Below are 19122 nucleotides of genomic sequence, written 5' to 3' on the forward strand. Positions count from 1 at the left end.
CAACTGTGATCTTCATAAGCACAGTGTGATCAGCACCGAGCATTCACTAGACTAGAAAGGAGACGTAGCAGGTCCTGGAGGCTGTGTCCTTCTATAACTCTGTGAAGCTCTAACATAATACTAGTTTTGGATGTTTTCTCTTATTCCCAGAAGATGCCAGTTGATCCTGTCCATGTTTTCATGGTTAAGCATGCTTTAATTTCCAGATGTAATATAATCCTCACAATTTATGCTTAACTTTTCCAATGTTTACACCATCTGCCATGTCAAATATTTTTTTGTTCCTGATATTTACTCCCTGAAAGATTTATATAAGGCAAGCAGATCCTTTCTCCATCCTGCTTTTACCAGGTACAATACGCCAACCTATTTTAGTTTTCTGCTATATGACAGGATTTCCAAATCCCTGGTCTTATGTACTTCTCTACACCAAGCCCACTCTAAATTCCTCTTGGTGGAACTGAAGCGATGAGATTGTTACACTGCATTGCAAACATCTTACCCTGGCCTTTCACAATAGCAGTGATACACTTTTATCTACTGGAAAAAGTGATTTAGACTCTTCTAATATCCACCTTTCCCACTTTAATAGTGGATAATAGCATTTGGCAGTGGCCAAATGGAATAAAATTTTCCCTACATGATAAAGCAGAAGTTTTGGCAGAAGAACTAATCATTCTGCTGTATCTGTATGTTTGGAAAAAAAAAGCTGAGAAACTCTGCAAAGGTATGACTATGGCATATTTTTATGTTTTAGTCCATTTTAATAATTACTTATCTTGCAATCATATCAGGCTTCCTCTTCCTTAGTCACTTCCAGCTGGTGAACTCCAATTTACAGCACATTGAGTTGCTCCTGTCATATTTTTCTCATTCCTATTATTTCAGTTTTCATGCCTTTTCTCTGTGGTATTTGAGTCCTTGTTGTACTGATATCTCCCTCCAACTCCCTCCTGCTTTTTGTCCCTTTGTCATTAATGAACTTCTGAAAGAAATGACTGTTGGAGAAGTCCATTAACAATCTCCTTTCTTCTGATAGTTTCTCCTCACCACTACCTAATGTGAAGTGAATTCCCAGGGTTCTCAATTCACTGCCTCTGGTTATGCACTTACTTTATAAAACTGAAATTTGTTACAGATCTATTTCAAATTACCTTCACATTTAATTTGCATGAATCAAACTTATTATCTCTGAATCCAAATCTATTTCTGATGATCAGGTCTTCGATAATGTCCTCATGTGTTACCAAAGCCAAGTCTAAAATAAGCACCATTTTCTGTCACATTAGTGAACCTCTGGAGGATATCTTTATTGTCTAGAAATGCAAGAATGTCTCAGACCTACCAATAATAGTATCAATTGCTCTCCAACCTAATTCCTGATGTTAAATTATCCAAAACAACTACTGCAGTAGTAATTATCTCTCTAATAACATTACAGAACTCTTTCTGTAGTGAAAAAGGATCCTGGTGGCATATGGCATGCTGGCAGTGATTATCTTTTACCAAACTGTGAGTTGAGCTGTCATTAACACATACTGCTGCTTTTTGCCATTCCCTGAAAAGCAGCTGCCCGTTTTAGAGTATTTATGATTGCTATTGCAGGACAGATCTACTGTCCCAATGCACTTGCTCATATACTCTATCAATAGCTCAAGGTCTTCCACTTTGCTGCACAACCTTGCTGCATTTGCACATCTAACCTTCTGTCTTTTCCTTCCTAGTCACTCTTTCTTCAAGATCATTATTCAACTACTTTCTTTCCTTTTGCTGTCCACAGACCTAGTCTATAAAATTCCTTTATGCGCTGCAATGACCAGATTTGTCTCATTATTCAATCTCCCATACACTCCAGCAGAGTCTTAAGACTGCACAAATGCTTACAGACTTTTCCTGGTGTTTCTTTAAGGATCCTCTTACCAATGAAGCCAACACCACTGTCTGCAGTAGTACTGAAGGTCCTTGGGTAAAACCTACCTATTGACAAGATCTCTTCATAACCACATAACAACGCTCATACGTTCCCAAATCTTGTTCAGACTTTAGCTGTCTGATGACCTTTCCTGTCATTCATCTGGTAGATCCCAGGGCTATGCCACTGAACATCTGGACATCCACTTCAGAGCCTTCCCTGACATGGCACAGCCACCCTCAATCAGCTCCAGCAGCATCCCATCAATGTCATTTATTCTCATGTGAAGGACAACTAGGGGACTGCTTCCTGCTCCCATCTGGATATTTTCCAGATCATTTTTTACCCATGCTCAGAGCAAAAAGTCCTCTTCCTTTGACATGCCCTTTGTCAGGGTCTTGAGTCTGTATGGCAAAACAGCAGCTCAGGTTTTGGACACAGGATGGCAATGCGTGGATTGCTGTCCTCTTGTAAGCATCAGCTTTGTGTGGAAGCAGTGTACTGTGCTAATATATGCTGCTGCTTCCAGGACTTTAGACACAGTGCTCAGAAATAGCATGAGTATTTCTTTGTGAACCATTACAAACCTACAGTCCCTCCACCTCACAACAACACAGCTCTGCCTTTTCCTGGTAATGGTCCAAGTCTCTGTTCCTTTTGTTTGCAGTCATCCTGACCTCTTTTTACAGTCCCTCTATATTATCTTCATTCTTTTTCTGGTCAAGCCTTAATCTTAGCTTGATGAAATTCTGTAGGTTTATATAGCTATTCCTTCATTTTCATGAAGACCTCTACCACAGCCCAAGAGTGTCCTTCAATGTTTGTAGGTCACTTCCCTGAGCAGGAGAATCACACTGATGAACTGCTCTGTGAGATTTCTGAGCTGAGCTGGCACGTTCAGCCATACAAATGGAGATCCACATATGATCCCACTAGCACCTCAACATATTACAGACCTTAGATTCAACCTTCTCATTCTCCATCAGCAAAGACTCACCTAGTTTCACTTGGAGTGGGGACGGCTTATAGTTCATGGCTACAGTCTCTCCCTCTCTCGTATCACAATCTCTGTCCGAAATAGATGCAGCTGTTGGATCCTGTGGAGATACAAAATGAAACAGAACAGAACAGTTTAGCTAAAGGTTATGCAGTCACTTCTCTAACTGGCTACTAGGCTAGTCCATCCCCACCCACGTTCAGAGGAAGCAGAGAGTATGCTGGTGCTTTAAATGGCTGAAAACTAAGGGAAAATAACAGAACTTTGGAAGCATGTTTAGTATGTTAAAAGTACCTCTGGAAATGCCAGATTTCAACAACAGAAACATGATGGATGATACTGGGAATATAATATGGAGTGCATATCACCAGATCAAAATCAGCCTGGGCTGGCAATAGTCCCAAGCCATTTTCATGGGATGACTCTTTGGTGTGTGTATGAAATACACTTACAGTTTCAACTGAGTTCTAAGTGGATCAGTCAACCTCATGATTAAAACTAAAAAGCTTGTGACCAGCTGTGTGAAAATCTTGCTCAGAAGGAATTAAGACCAAATAAAAAGGTGAATTCAATCTCCGGTCCATCTTGGAGAAGACTGAAGAAGCCTGTACTTCCCATACCTATTTTGTAGCTGAATGGGAAGATTTAATCTCAGTGTCTGTCAGCACAGCAGCTTTTACTGGAATGCCCCTAAAACAAAAGCTCCCAAAACTTAAATCTGCTCCATTGTGGCCTCTTGCAGACAACCTAACCCAGGCAGCGCTGTACTCAACGTTACAGCGCGTCAGAGCATTACACAGAGACAAGCTACCAAGTCACTTGGCTCCAGCACTGATAAAAGTATTTAAAATCCTTTCACATCAAATTTCAAACCTGTTGGACCTATCTCTGTTTAGCACCACTGATTTTCCAATGTGTTCACTTCTTCCCACCTAGAAGCTAGAAACTAAATTGAACATGTGCATGTATATATGCATATATGGGTATATAAATTCTGATTTATAATAGGTACAGTTGCACAGGGAAAACAAACATCCAATATTAAGTCCAATATCTGAAGAAACCATCAGTCTGTAGAAATGGAACAAGGCATGAGAAACTAAGTATCAGTAAGTACCACTCCAAACTGGCTAATTAATATTGTCCACCTCTCAGTTTCTGGAATTTGTATTTTTTTTTACAGGTTTTCTAGTAAAAATGCAACCCCTGATTTGGCACTGACACCTGTACACAACGCAAGCCAGTCAGTGAGTTTCAAAGCAAGAGACTGTTGCTCTTCTCCCTCAGAAAGAAATCACTCTGTGAGCTTAGTGAGTTCTCCTTCAGTCAGTAAGTTCTGTAGAAAAGGACCGAGGAGTCCCGTTGGACACCAAGTTGAAGGTGAATCAGCAATGAAGGGTGGAAGGGTAACAGCATTCTCGGCTGCATTAGGCAAAGCATCGCCAGCAGGTTAACAGAGATGATCCTTCCCCTCTGCTCAGGACTGGGAAGGCTGCACCTGAGTGCTGGGTCCAGTTCCAGGCCCCTCAGGACAAGAGAGACATGGACACATTGCAGAGTCCAACAGAGGGCCACCACAATGATCAAGGAGCTGGAAGACCTCTCCTGTGAGGAGAGACCGACAGAGCTGGGGCTGTTCAGGAGAGACAAGAGGAGGCTCAGGGGGATCTCACCAGTGTCTGTAAATACCTGAAAGGAGGGTGCAAAGAGGGCAGAGCCAGGCTCTTCCCAGTGGTGCCCAGTGCCAGGACAAGAGGCCATGGGCACAAACTGGAGCACAGGAGGTTCCCCATGACCACCAGGAAGCACTGCTGTGTTGTGTGGGTGACAGAGCACCAGCACAGGTGGCCCAGACGTGCTGTGGTGCTTCCCTCCTTGAAAATCTTCAAAATCCACCTGGACTGGGCCTGGGCACCCTGCTCTGGGTGTCCCTGCTTGGGCAGGGGTTGGACTGGAGGGACCCAGAGCTCCTGCCCAGCTCAGGCACTTGATGGTTCTGTGAACCACCATCCCTCCCACCCCAGTGTCTGCCTTCTTTTTGCTCTTTTTAATTCTTTAGCTCTTTTTAATACACTGTGCTGCTTAAGAGATAAAATATGACTCTTGAATTAGGCTCTATCTTAATAGAAACTGGTCAAATACCATATGTAGCATTATTTTATCAAAATTCTGCTCCCTTGCACTGTCCAGTAGATGTTCTTTGACAGCATTTAAAATGGATGGGGCTTACAAGACTCTGCATTCAATGATACAAAATAGATAATGCTGAACCTTTCTCTAAAACGTAGCCACTGCCAGAATAGTGCAGCAGCAGTTTAATAATATGGTGAGAAAGGTTACAGCAAGTTGCAGACAACCAAGCCAGTATCTGGGAGAACATGATTAGGCATGAATAATAAATCACATGGATTTTAGGTTAAAAAAATATTTTTAAGAAGAAAAATGCCAGGTTTTTAATAGCCACACTGAACGAGAAAGTATGGCAGCTGAATGGTAAAAGTACAATAGTTGAAATTAAATGAAGTGGCAGACAGAAGAAAAAAAAATCCTAACTTCACAAATGAAAACAATGAGCTGCAGCTAGCTTCCGTCACTCAGGGAAGAGATCCTGGATGACAGATTCCCTGAGATGACCAGAACGACACAGACCAGGACTCTTCAGCCAGGAAGAGGCAATGGATGGGGCATCTGGGAGAAGTTTAAATGATCCCAAGTGGGATGAGAAGGTGAATAGGGACCAGACAGCCTTTATTTTCTACAAGAAAGGAAGAAACAGTTAACATGCAGCAGCTGGAAACAAACTCAGTACTTCTCCAAACAACAGGTGACAGGCTCCTGTGGATGCTAAAAGGGGTGAGAAAAGGGTGAGATAAATGCATGGAAGGGACATCTATGAGAATTATCAAATACTAAAGTGCTGCTGCCAATTTAGGCAGCCATAGAGGCACAAATCTCTGGAGAGAGTGAACCAGGGAGGTAACACTGGGGACTCACCCTGTTCTTGTCCTCATGGGGACGCGATAAAGGGGTAGGTGAGACCTTTTATTGGACTAGTCTATGCCAGGAAATCATTTCTAAGGCCTAAAATGTTGGCTTTCTGCCTCAGCACACCTCACTGCTACATGAGACCCGCGCAGGCACACATTCCTGCCACACAGCACTCACAACGGGCGCAGAGGGACCCTGCAGCCACAGCAGCCACCACTGCGGTGCACGGGCCAGGCCTGCTCCCTCTGAATTGCAAAACCAAACCAAAAGGACACCGAGCTGGGCCAGGGACAGCATCCCCAGCACTAGCATGCCTTGTCCATGGCACTGGCATAACCCTGGTTCTGCAGCAATGTGCAGGGCTCCAGACGAGCACGAGCACGACAGCATTCCTGTGGCTCAGCTTGGGCTGTCCCCTTGCCTCCGTGCATAATGAATGCACACATTTCTCTCTCTGTAGCAAATCTACCCTGAGAAATATTTACTCAACTAATTAGCCTTTTGCTTGTGGATGCCTACAAGCAGACCGAGGTTCACTGTGTGCCTTTGTTACTGGAATTCACTTGTGGCTTTATCCTTTTTTACAAGCCTTCCTTAGGCGATGCGTTCAGCTTGGACCCCAGCATCAGTCACAGCTATGCGGTGTCACCTGTCCCAGGCCAGGTGATGTGATTTCTATGCTCACTGGGAGGCAAACAACACTCCCAATCAAAAGGCAGGTGGCTGCAGGTCTCCAAAATGGCTCTGGAAATTTAATACATTTTGGGTGGGTTTTTCTTGGCTGTTCCTGAGACATCCTCATGCCTCCTAGGGAAAAAAATACATTCAATCAGACCGCTGCAAGAACATTTGGCTGGGGCCAGAGTTTAATCAAAGTTTTCTCCCCACATGCTCACAGCTTAATTGGGCACGGGTAACAGCAGCATTTGAACGGTGGGGTGTTTCCTTATCAGTTTGTTCTTCTTCTTCTGGGCTCAACACAATGGACCTTGAAAACTCTGCCTCCTGCCAGGTACAGCCACGTCCTGCAGCGAGTACAACGTGCCGTGTCTGAACATCAGAAATTAGTTCCAGTGAACCTTCATGGTACAGCAGCAGTGTGAGTCCTTGGTATGCAGGGGCATGGAGAGGAGCTGAAACCGCTTTAAACTTAAATCAGGTGGTGCTCAGTAGGGTTTTTGTTCCTTCTCTGTTCCACTCCTCTTCCCCTTTCCAGGTCAACAGTCTTTTTACTCTCACCGCCTGCCTCTCGCAGCAGCCCACACTGACTATGGGGCGGAATAACCCCAAACAGCCAGCAAACTGCAGTGTTACACCCTGAGCAATGGAGCTGGGTGCAATTACACCCTTGAAGCACCTTTGGAAATGCAGCTTCCTTTCACTTCCCTCATAGTCAACACCTCTGACACCTTGTGAGCTTAACAAGCCTACCCTGCGACCCCTCTGGGACCCCTGTGCATGTAGAAGGGAATGGGCACAGTTTTTGTGGCCTTCAGCTGCCCCGTAAGAGCAGGGCTAGTAACAGAGATGTCTCTACCTGCCCACCCTTCCAAACCTTGAGATCAGTCATTCCTGCATCCACTAAAAGATGCTCTCCACTCTGCTCTCTGTGGGGAATTCGGTGATCATTAAAGCAGCTCTGCTTTTTGATAAGCAGAGGGGGAAGAGTGCCCTCATCCTCTGAACTCACAGAAAGACCCAACATACACAGCTGTACCCATCTCCTCAGTTCAGAGGCATCGGTCTAATTATCAGCAGCTAAATCATTATGATCTGTCTGCTAAGGAATTATCATCCAGTTAGCTTTGTCTCTCTCCAATACAGGCCAATGATGTGCTTGCTGACTCGTGCCCAAGTTAAAGATGCTGTAAGTACTGGTACCAATCTGTGCGTGACGGCCTACGGCAAGCGCTTGCTGCCCAGCAGGCTCCTGCTTTCTGAAGCTGCCCATGTGGATCACATGCTGCAAACAAATCTTAACAAGAAAGGACGAGCCCAAGTGTTTTGCTTTTTCTTTCCCACATAAAACAATGAGCTTGAAAATTTGATAGATGTTCTGTGCATGAGAATCTGACTTAGCACAAAAACAAGTGAGAAACTCATGCACCCCAAATGCAAGGCGTAGGTTCGGGTCACTGAGAAGTTTATATCATTCCCATGTGGCCATCCCAGACTCTAGGGCTAGACGTTGCTCCTGCTAATAGATATTCACATCTTCAGTCCCTCTGACTGGGAACAGAAATCGTACGCTATTTGCAGATTTGCTCAAGCTGTGACACACAAGGTTGTCCTGAGAAACGCAGTTGTGGATGGCATATCTGTGGGGAAGGGACTCTGATGTGCATAGGTTGTTACGTAAAAGCACAGCCTCATAGTATTTTAGACAACAGAGCTCTGAAGCCTTCAGGTACCACTACAATATAAACATGAAGTATCTATAACCACAGAGTGTAAAACAAACAAACAAACAAACAAACAAAAACAAAACAAAACAAACTAAAACACTGGAATTAAGATGTACAAGATGTGCACAGATCTGTGTAATCTATGTGGTAAAGCTTAAAAGTAGAGGGATAAAGGATGTGAGATTTATAGTGAGTCAAGCTGAACAATGGTCAGTAATGGCATATTCTGGAAGAGAAAGGGAAGTGTCAGAGGGGGATGTACGGCAGGAATGTAACCTGCAAACCTCACAAAAGAGTCCCTCATGCTCTCCCCTCTATCCCTCGGGCTCCAGCTAAAACATTCTGTTTTGGAGCCCATTATTTCAAGTAAGATGTAATCCCCTCAGCTCTCCTATGGATGAAAGCTTGAAGCTACAACCATCCAGGAATACTAGAAGAATGGATTTGCTCAGAGAAGAAAGGGGAAGACTAAGGAGTCTCATAATAGCTGTCTTCAGATACATAAAGAACTGCTGCAGAGAAAAAGGGTGTCTTTTTTTTTTTTTTTTCCCCTCATGTTTCTGATCACCAGAACAAGAAACGATTACCTTAGACTGCAAAGTTGCAAGGAAATATCAGGGTTCGTTTAATAAATGTGGAATGATGATCCAAAGAAGTGATAGTGAAATGGCTTTAAATGACAGGAAAAGGTTAAAGTGCTAATATTATTTCAGTTCAGATTCTAAAGCAGGGTTTGGAAAAGGTATCTAATGCTGGTGGATCCTCACATATATGAAACATGAAACACAAAAACATATGAACTGTCAGATCAGAGGCCAAGGAATGTCAGTATAAAATTATAGAAAAATTCATAAACCAAATGTCTGGCTAGGAAGGAACAAAACACAGCATGGTAGCGGTAGGTTTCTATAGCCCTGGTATCTCATAGAGACATCACAGGCAATGCCAGATCTTGTATTTATGAAAAAGGGAATATAGGAGGAGGAACAACTCAGGGAAACTGGTAAGTGGCTACAGTGGCTGGAAGGTTTTGTAGTTCATCTGTCTTACAGTACAAAACATTCTGGTGACAAAGCAACAGATGCTCCCCTGATGCAGGAGCGGTGCCATGAAGCTGAACAAAGCCAAAACATCCCTTTCACACCCCAGTACTATATTGCTCAGGGCGTCAGAGCTACCGGGTCAAGGAACCAGGAGTGCAAATGTACACCTTACGTTTGTCCTGTGCACAGGAAAAGGACTGTAATGCTCAAAGCTCGGCCTAGAAAGAATGCAAACTCTTTCATACCGCAAAGTGTGACACTAATAGCAGACAGAGAGCTGGAGTCCCCTAGCACTAATACGTCCAGGCTGGGGAAAGCCATACTGCAATGCACCTTAGCTTTTTGGGGCCCATCCTGGATGGGATGGCAGAGGCTGCATGTCCTCAGGCTCAGACCTCTGTCCAGCTGCCCTCAGGATGCTTGGCACTGCCTCTAACCACTCACTCCCCAGTCCTTCTTAAGATGAGAGGAGCCCACTTCTGAGCCAGACAGAACACCAGTTAACCGTGGGAATGAGAGGTTATCCACATTTCCTAACCACTTCCAAAGATCATGGCTGGCCTTCACCTTCTCTCTGGGAGATCTGGAGGAAAACATGTTTTTTCTGAGCCTCACATGTTGAAGGAACTCTAGACACACATAGTGACCAGAGCAGAAGGCTCCCAGGACATCATGGTCTGCACTTTTCGTCAGCATGTGCACCTTCTTAGCATTGCCACTTTGTACCTAGGGAAAATAAGTGGCATTTTGGTGACATAGAGAGTGATGCACCAAAATACACTCTGATAGCTACTGACTCAGTTTCAAAAAAGTAATAAACAACAACTGTTTATTGACATTCCACTAGCTCTGCCAATGCACCAGTTACAACACTGCCGGTTTTATTTCTTGAGCTGAATAAATCTTATTGAATAGTAACGAAGCAGGCCTGCAATATCCACTACAGGATCCAGGTTTCAAACACAATTAATTTATAAGACAAACCAGTATTTGAAGCCATTTTTTCATCAACTGAAACCAGCAGAGTTAATATTGTTGTGTGATTAAAACCTCAAGCCTAATTAATTAAACTCAACCAGCTCAACTGCACTGGCATTACATTCTACCATGCACACCCACAGTAGGTGAAGCTTAATCCCCTGGCAGGTAACGAGGAGTCTTTGCTTTGTTTAAAAGGGGTCCAGAAGAAAAGTGCCAGACTGCCTTCCTGTGTCGCCGTGCTTGTTGACAAGCTCCCGTGAAACCCTGTAAGAGGACTGCCTGACTTCCACATTCAGGCTGAACAAAACACAACAAGCAGAAAGGCGTAAGTGAACAAGAAGTTTCAAATGTCTGTTTTCCTAATCAGAAATGACATTTGCAGCACGGGGAAGAAAGTCCCTTTTTTAGATGATGATGTATGACTAATCCTGGGAGTCCACGGTAACAGAGGAAGCACCAAGTCTGTAAGTAGACCGAATGCTTTGGGAAAGCGACTGAGGGACAAGGAAGAAAAATGGGAGTAATTACATGATTTCTGTTAGATTTCCCTCAGAGAAGCCAGCAGCACAAGCAGCCCCCGGTCCTTTCCTTTCAATCATGACAGAGTATATTTAACACTGTATTTCCCTCCAGGCTCTTCTCACACACAAGCATAAGCCATCCCTTTTATCACATGCATTTATAGGTTTGGTATCTTGTGCTAACTTTACAGGACTTAAATTGGATCATTAACATTGCAAATTACAGAAATACCACATTGCACTCCCCAATGCCTGCAGCACTTGACAAGTGGCTGGCATGCAATAACTGTTTAAAACCAGCTATTAACTGAGGTACGTTCTCAGAATGCTTCAATACCAAAACATTTCCCTCCATGTAAAGGTTATATACATGAGGGCATTACACCTTTCCTTTTGTACCTCTGATTATACATCCACTGCTCTGAGGACCAGTGAGATGGGATTATTTAAGGCAATAAAGCATCACAAATTCCTTGGTGGCTGTTTTTAAGAGTCAGTTTAGCAACTGGCGTGTGGCCAAACCAGGACCTCAAAACCAACCAAACAACTTTACAATTGTTTTCTAAACCTTGACTCAGGAGGGAGGATATCCTCAAAATGATTAAAAGAGCCAAGGTCATGGTGTGTTTGAAGGCCGGGGGCTGGAATAGGTGCCTGGGCTTCTATAGACACCTCCTATAGAAAGCTGCAGTACTCAGCCACACTGTGGCCCGAGGGACAACAGCAGGAACTTTTAGGGATTGAATTCATGCTTGTTGGTAAGTTTCTAGAGCTTCTTTCAAAGGTGTGCCCCATTCCTTCAAAGCTTTAAAGAGGCATCATCAAGAGTAATACTATTTAAAAAAAAATAAATTAAACTCATTAAAAAAAATGAGTTTTCCACCAGAGAGGATCTGTGCTTCCTTCCCACAGACAGCCTTAACACCCAGAGAAAAAAGCTGAGAACATGCAATATACATGGTGCCATGCCACAGTCATGGGCATATACAGATACACATTCACAGATCCTCTCTTGCCCCAGCCTCTCTGCACACAGCGAGGCTGTTCCAGCTGTACATGAAAGATGAGATCAAAGCTTGCCCGATGGAAACATTAAAAGCGTTGGCTGGTTCCGGCAGGCACTGCAGCAATGAGTTATTCCAACAAAAATGTTCCGGCACAACACAAATGCCAGTAGGACAGCCCTGTTACAGTGATGTAAGTTCTCCAATATCCTGGAGACTGGGTAACCACCTTCATAGACAAAGTCCTATGTTGCTAGGCTTCCAGAGCCTCTGGAAGTAAGAACAATAGCAGGAAAAGGCTGGGCTGGCTCCACATCCATACCTTTCAACAGTCCCAGGGCTCCAGTCAGTGGTTCAACGTTGCAGTTATTTAGTAATACCACCCCCAGCATGTCTCTGGGGCATCCTGTTCTTCTCCAGTTAGCAGTTACAATTTTTGTTTGTTTGTTTGTTTTCCATAGAAAAGCAGTTGATTTTTACGCATTCATTTTCTGTGCGTATAAGATGAACAAGGTCTTGCTTTTTGCTCTGGACTACCCCCAGCACCTTTAATCCCTTTCCTCGGAGCCTCTTCTGAGCTGTTTGATTACTCCTCCTGCTCAGTTATTCTCCAGCAATCTTTCTTCATTCTGCCTTGCTCTTGCCTCTTTGCTCACCCCACTCAAGGAAGGCCGGGGTGTCTGGCTGCACAGGGTCCCTGGCTGAGGTCTCAAGTCAGCAGGGAGACCCACACACCTGACAACAGAGTCTGGTGAGGCTCAGCTCGAGGTCAGGCACTTCTGGAAGGAAAATGAGATGTGTGAAGAATGTAGATCATTTCGTCAGCCCCTGGACTGAGGTCTAAGCCACAGAATGTCTTCTCCATTGCACACCTACTCTGTGTTTGCCAGATCCTACCTTTCAACTCAAGGCACCCTGGGCAGGCTGCTTGCTGTCTCGACAAGCTGTGCTTTTACGCCTCCAGTTTACTCAGCCTGCACTCACAATCAAGGACAAGGAGGGATCTTGTGAGGGCTTTCAGCAGGGAATCACCACATCTCCCTTTAACTATTCAGCCAGAACTGGCCCAGGAAAAGAGAGAAAGTAAACTGGCAGGGAAATCCCAAGGGCTCAGCTCCTTGCTTTCTAGGGAAGTTGAAGGTCTGGGAATTATGCCATAGCAAATGTGAACAGTCCGGATGTTGAATCCAAGTACCTGTGCATTTAACCAACATCAGAGCCACTTCTGGTGCCAGAAAGGAGAGGCACTGAGAAAAACAAGAAAAGGAGACAGCCTGCAAAGCAGGGTCCAGACAAGGCCCTGCAGGAGCAGTGTGGAGACCCACCACACTGGGAGGAAGGTTTCAAGAGACTCCTCATGAATAATGGATGCCCAATGACATTCAAAACCATTCAACAATCCTAAAAACCTAGACTCTTCCAACACAACCCAAAAGACCAACACCTGCCCAAGGCCCACGCACCAAGTGTACCTCCTACGTTGCAGACAGGAGGAGATCTCAGTGGTGGCCACCAGCCTGGCCAGAGCATGGGACTCTGCCAACCCATGCTTTCGTACCCTCCCAGATATGAGGAAGTATCTCCTGACCCCATAACCCAGGCTGACAGACTCAGAAGTGTGGCGGGTAACACCAACAACCTTGAGAAGGCAGCATGGGCAAGGACTGCTCTTGTCCTCACCTTGCCATGCTTTATTTCAAAGCCAGCAGCACGCTGTCAAGAGCACGGCCAAGGAGGCCCTTACCCATCCTGCAAAGGTGGATCCTAGCATGAAGATCTGTTTTCTCTCCGCTAGCACAGAAAACAAAGCTGCCAAGCAGAGTGCTCAGCAGCCTCTTTCTCTTTAGCACAGCGCTTTGAACTTGTCCCAAGAGATGGAGAGCTCAATCACCAGATTTCCATATTTATAAGGAGAGAGTTTCTGTTTAGCCAAGCTTGTGACAGAAATAACCCCGCAAACAGCAGCAGAAGTGGCAGCACAGCAAACCCGTCTGAGGGGTGGGGATGCGAAAGCCGAGGCAGATCGCCAGAAGCTCTGCCTCGGCACGGCTCTTGAGAAATTCCGAGGGCACAAAACGTTTTGGCTTCTAAAATGAGAGTCCACCTCGCCTCCACACCTGTGTCTCTGTGACTAATTAGCAGCCAGAGAATAAGGATTCTCCTCTGATAAAGAGCTGTTTGGCTCGGCTCTCCCCTGACACGTTTGTATTAGAAATATCTCGTTATGTGACTAATCAGGGAAGCCGAGACGAAGGCACAGGAGCCGACTTAAAGGGAAATTGCTGATTTTTATGAACACAGCTCATAAATTATTCTGCCTCCAAAGGGCAGAGACACTTCTTTCCCTCCCATTCCTGAAAGAAAAGTACAAAATTAAGATCTCTGAAGAAAAATCTATTTTCATTCCCAGAAGTGTCAGCTCTCACCTCCTCCCCACCTGAAGCCGGTGGCACTGGGCTGGCTCGTGTTTCCCTGGGTTATTGCAGGACTGCAGTTTGCTGGCTGCAGGACAGGACAGCACGCCAGCCTGACACCGCAGCCGGGGCCGGCCTCAGCGAGGTGCTCGACAGCCGCAGCGCTGTTGGAGGCTGCGGATGGGAAGTGACAAGCGTGGTTAGGGTTTAACCACGCTGAGCTTTGAGCTGGTGGCAAGCAAAATGCCAGCCACATCCCCGGCTGTCCCTTGAGAGCAAGTGAAGATATTTAGCGCTGTTATCTTTCACACATTGCAAGCCTGAGTGAGGACCAGAGCATGCCTTAAATACTGAGGTAAACCCGGCTTGGCCGTAGCTGTTTGAAATGAAGGCAAGCAGACACCATTTAACTGCATGAGGAGAGCATTTTTAAGGGGAGATTTGTTTCTCTGCACGGTCCCTGCAATGGAGCTGGTCTCCATCCGGCCCCAGCTTGTCTCCTCAGCCTCCCGTTGACAGCGCCAGAAAGAGATATCAGGCCAGACAGCTTCCGCCTCGCTTCTCCTTTGAAGGCAGCCCCTTTTTCAGCCTAAATCAAGCCATCTGTCCCCGGCCCCCTCCGAGGCAATGCAGCAGATTGTGGAGGAAACACTGCGCGAGGTGGGACCAGGAGGTCAAGGAAGCTCCTTGCACGCACAAAAAGCCAAACCAGACCCCCTTCCCCCAGCGCCGGGGGGAAGCCATTGAGCTGGGAAGGGAGATGAAAGGGTGGCCGCTGCCATCAATGCTCCCAGGATGGGCTCAGACACACGCTCATTGCTCACCGGCCCCTGCTGCTCAGGTCCCTCTGGGTTGCAGCTCCTTCTGCTGCGGAGATGTGGAGCAGCCCCAAAGCCCTGCACGGGGGCTCCTGGAGGCTTGCTGGAAGGCAGGCTGCTGAGAGACACGCAGGGTTTTGCTTGCTTTGCTTGCTGAGCATGACTGCCCAAATCTTTCCGTTTTGACAGTTTTTTTTTTTTTTTTTTAATTTGCCAAATGCCTATTCTTTGGGCCAAAATTTTGCATTCCAGGTACTTCTCAACCTCATTTAAAAAAATAAAAAAATCAATATATAATTAAATAAATATACTTTTTATGTTGGGGTGGGGTGCTGGGAATATATTTGGTCACCTTCAGCCCTCCCTGCTAAGTGATAGCCCCTCTGCAATCACAGCCTGAGGGTGATGAGGGCAGGGGGCTGAGGAAGGTGGGGAGGCAGAGCCTGCTGGTAGGACTTGAGCTGGATGGGGATGGGAGAAATGGATGGGATGGGTAGCTAGGAGGGGCTGAAGGATGTTCCTGGGCAGGTCCAAGGAGACAACAAAGAGAAAGGATGGAGACGGTGAGTGTACCATTGCTGTTACTTCCCCAGCTGTGTTAAGCTCTAAAAGCCGTCCTGCACTGATGAGAAATCAGCAGGATTTAGTAACCTCGCTGTCCCTGTGGCCTGAGCTTAGTGGCACAGAGCCACTAAGTGGCACTGAGCTTAGGGTTAGTGGCACAGAGCTGAGCGCTCAGACAGCCCTGATCCATGCTGATGCTGTGCCAGGTTATGCTGGACTTCCTTTATAGCCCATTTTCCTCTGTTAAAACTGCAGGGAACTGACATGACAAGAAAAACCCCTAAAACCAGCACAGCTGGTTAGCCAAGCTCTGAAATACAGCGGCTGCGGCCTAATTTGAGTCCTTGCAACCAATGTACTATAAAACAGTCTTTAATGACACACTCACGTAACCTCTTTTCCTTGGTAATTCAGAGGACAGGACAGACCTATGCTGGAGATGAACCAGGGTTAAGTAATAAGGGAAGAGAAGCCCAAGTACGTGATTTCTTGCAGAAGCTGCAAGTCACATAGGGAGCAGGGAAACAGAGTGCACAGGAGGAAAGATGATCTTGTGGTTATACAACCTAGGGCTGTCCTAGGGATCCGGGACCTTTACTCTTGAGCTCTTACGTGAAGTGTGCCAAGCCTCTTAAAGCAGATTTCCCACATATAATAATAAGGTCTCTGTCCTTTCCTGGGCTCCTGGCTCATAGTCCTGGAGTGCAATTTGCTGAGTGCTGCTTGCAACTGCTACCAAAGTGAGCAGGAGATGTGCTGTGAATAGGAGAAAAGCTATGAATCAGGAGGATAAAATAATCATCAGGCAATAGGTGTGCTGCATCAAAAACCCCAGATGATGTCCTGGCCTGAATTACTGTCTGTTTCAAGCCCATATCCATCCAGCCACAAAATCATAAGAGAGAGGGATGGGATTTTAAAAGGGCTGGGGGATCTTGTGGGCTGTTTAATTCACCCCCTCACCAAGCAGGAGCGCTGCAGAGATAAACAAAGACTTTGTGAAGTGCTCAGGCACCGTGTGTCCAGCCAAACACCATAGAACAGCCCACAAAATGACTGACTTCGGGGTATTTTGACCTGCTATGAACACCTAGACAGCCTGGCAGGTGCAATGAGGCTACAAAATACAAAAAGCATTGCTTATGAACAGATTGAATCCTGGGCCTCTGAACAGAGAAATGGTCTTGTTTCTGAACTATTCATAGTGCATAAGGTCCGTATCAGGGAGGAGGCTTAACGTGGCAGTTTGTAAGTAGTTCTGGGCATTCCCCTTAGACATTGACTCTCCCCTTCTGTCAAGTGAAGCCTTGTGCCAGTGGGTCCATAAGCCATAGGAATGGGTTCACATCCCAGCCTCTCCCCCTCACCCCACTATAACTCAGCTTTGGGATCTGTGTTGTTTTAAGTTCTGCTTTGGAGTAGCAGTCTGGGTACCCACAAAAACCTTGTCTCCTTTTTCTACCTCCTTGATTATTTCCCTCCTCTTAGTATGCATCTTTTTATTTCCTGAAGACAGTCCGTTCTGGTTTACCTTCTGGTTCTACAACATCTTTTTGAAGGTGGGTGATCAGAAACACATGCAATGTCCCAGGCACCATACTACCGACTATCTAGAACAGCTTCACAGTACCTTGTCTACTCTCTGCTCCATGAACTTTTGTTTGCCTTTTTGTTTTTGTTGCCACAAAACCTAGATAGCTTAATTCAGGTTCCCGGCAGTGATGCTGAATTCTTTCCCACGTGTCTCAGCTATCCTTTTCATCTTTCAAAGCGTTTTTGCGAGAGGTGTCTGAATCATTATCCCCATTTTATATTTGGGTAAGCTGAGATCCAGAGAGGTGAAGCTGTTCAACACAAGAGCAGGAGAGCTGTGTCCTCCCCCCTTGTTTTGTCTCTGAGACAAGAGCATTTTCATAAATGCATTTCTACTGAATCCACTTGATAGCATGCACCAGAAAGCAGTGAGTACCAATATTACACTTCCAACTACACTGCAGGGGAAGGAAAATGGTCCGAAGTTGCAGTTCCAGGACTATATTACAATCCTGAAAAGTGGTTCCTTCCTGCAAGAACTTGATATTAAGTAGAAAATTACATAAACAAATCAAAAGTCTTGCAAGCCACGTTGTTCCCCATACGTTTTAAAGGTTGGGTTCAGAATACAGGCTTGTTTCTTTTTCTTGTAATCTTTTTCCAGCAAAATGTTTTTCCAGAATTGCCTTGCAAATGGCTTCATGCTCTTTGCTGATTTAATTTTCTCAGGAACTTACTCCTTTCTCATTATCATCCAAACTACTGTAATTCAGACAGAGCTCCCCAACGTGTCAATTCTGTCACACATCCCTGATCAATGTAAAGAATTGCCTCTCTACCAATCTGTCACATCTGACAATTTCTGCTCCCTGTGAGTCTCATTTGTATAAGAAGCTCACAATTAAGAGCAACACATGAGCTTAAAAAGATAATAAAAAATGCACAACTTGTCTGAGTATCTTCCCCTACGGTACTTTCTCAGTTGTAGATGTTGAGGCTAAATCCACATTTGTGTCTGCTTCTTTTGCTTTGTATGGAGAAGTGAAGACTAGAAATGAGTCAACTAAACAGAAGAATGGGATCTTTCGGAAGGGTTTCAATTTGATTTATAAGTTGCCTATAGAATTGATGCACAAGGAAGCACTAAGATGACCTCCTATTACCTCAACAGTCTTTTTAGCTTCATGAGGATGGCTTAGAAAATACATCCAGATACAGGAGAGATGTCTCACAAAAACTTTCTGTAAGAAAGGTCCCTTGAGTCTGGTTCTAACTCTTTGTCTTCATGGCTTTCAATTAACACTGCAGGTGGGCACAGAAACACTTCCAGCTCATTATTTTCTTTTCAAATACTGGTGGACATGAGATATTTAACTGAAACAGCCATTTGTAGACATCTTAAATTCCATTATCATTAAGATGACAGACTAGGGTACTGTTTTCCTTACCTACTAGTTCCATCTTTTGCAGGCTAGAAGCAGCTTCATGAATTAACTTAAGGTTTGCAATGTCTGCGCTGCTGGAAAAAGTGATCTGAAATGCACATCTTAAGAGCAATGATTGATTCAAGCTGAACTCAAGCACTTGACTTATAGAGGCACAAATCAGGAATGTTACTGGCTAAAATATCCAAAAGCTAAAATATCCCAGTAAAATAAAAAATGGTAAATAAATTGGAGTCTCTCTGGATGATCGTTCTCATTATCTGGCTACACAAGATAATGAGAAGCACCGAAGAAAGCTTGTCATTAGCTGTTAATTGAGGCACTTTCAGAAAGTGCTGCTTAAACCTTGACAGATAGACTGCCTTTCCAACTGCTAACATGTATGTTAGTGCCGTATTAAAGCAGTCTCATTAGGTCCCTGGCCCCAGCACTACAGCTGAGAGAGAGCTTCTGATGCTTGAGATGAAACTCACGTTTTAAAAAGCTCATCTACATAG

General features: G+C 45.0%; 1 protein-coding gene across 2 annotated transcripts in view; it reads right to left on the reverse strand.

The window, feature by feature from the left end:
• The window catches only part of FAM219A (family with sequence similarity 219 member A), a 98084-nt gene that overhangs the window by 42128 nt on the left and 36834 nt on the right, over positions 1 to 19122 (reverse strand). For both annotated transcript variants that reach the window (XM_035309118.1, XM_035309117.1), the window contains exon 2: positions 2910 to 3009. In XM_035309118.1, the coding sequence (XP_035165009.1) occupies positions 2910 to 3009 (100 nt within the window). The remainder of the gene's footprint in view (positions 1 to 2909; positions 3010 to 19122) is intronic.

This window comes from Oxyura jamaicensis, chromosome Z (genome assembly GCF_011077185.1).
Source record: "Oxyura jamaicensis isolate SHBP4307 breed ruddy duck chromosome Z, BPBGC_Ojam_1.0, whole genome shotgun sequence".
Taxonomy (NCBI): domain Eukaryota; kingdom Metazoa; phylum Chordata; class Aves; order Anseriformes; family Anatidae; genus Oxyura; species Oxyura jamaicensis.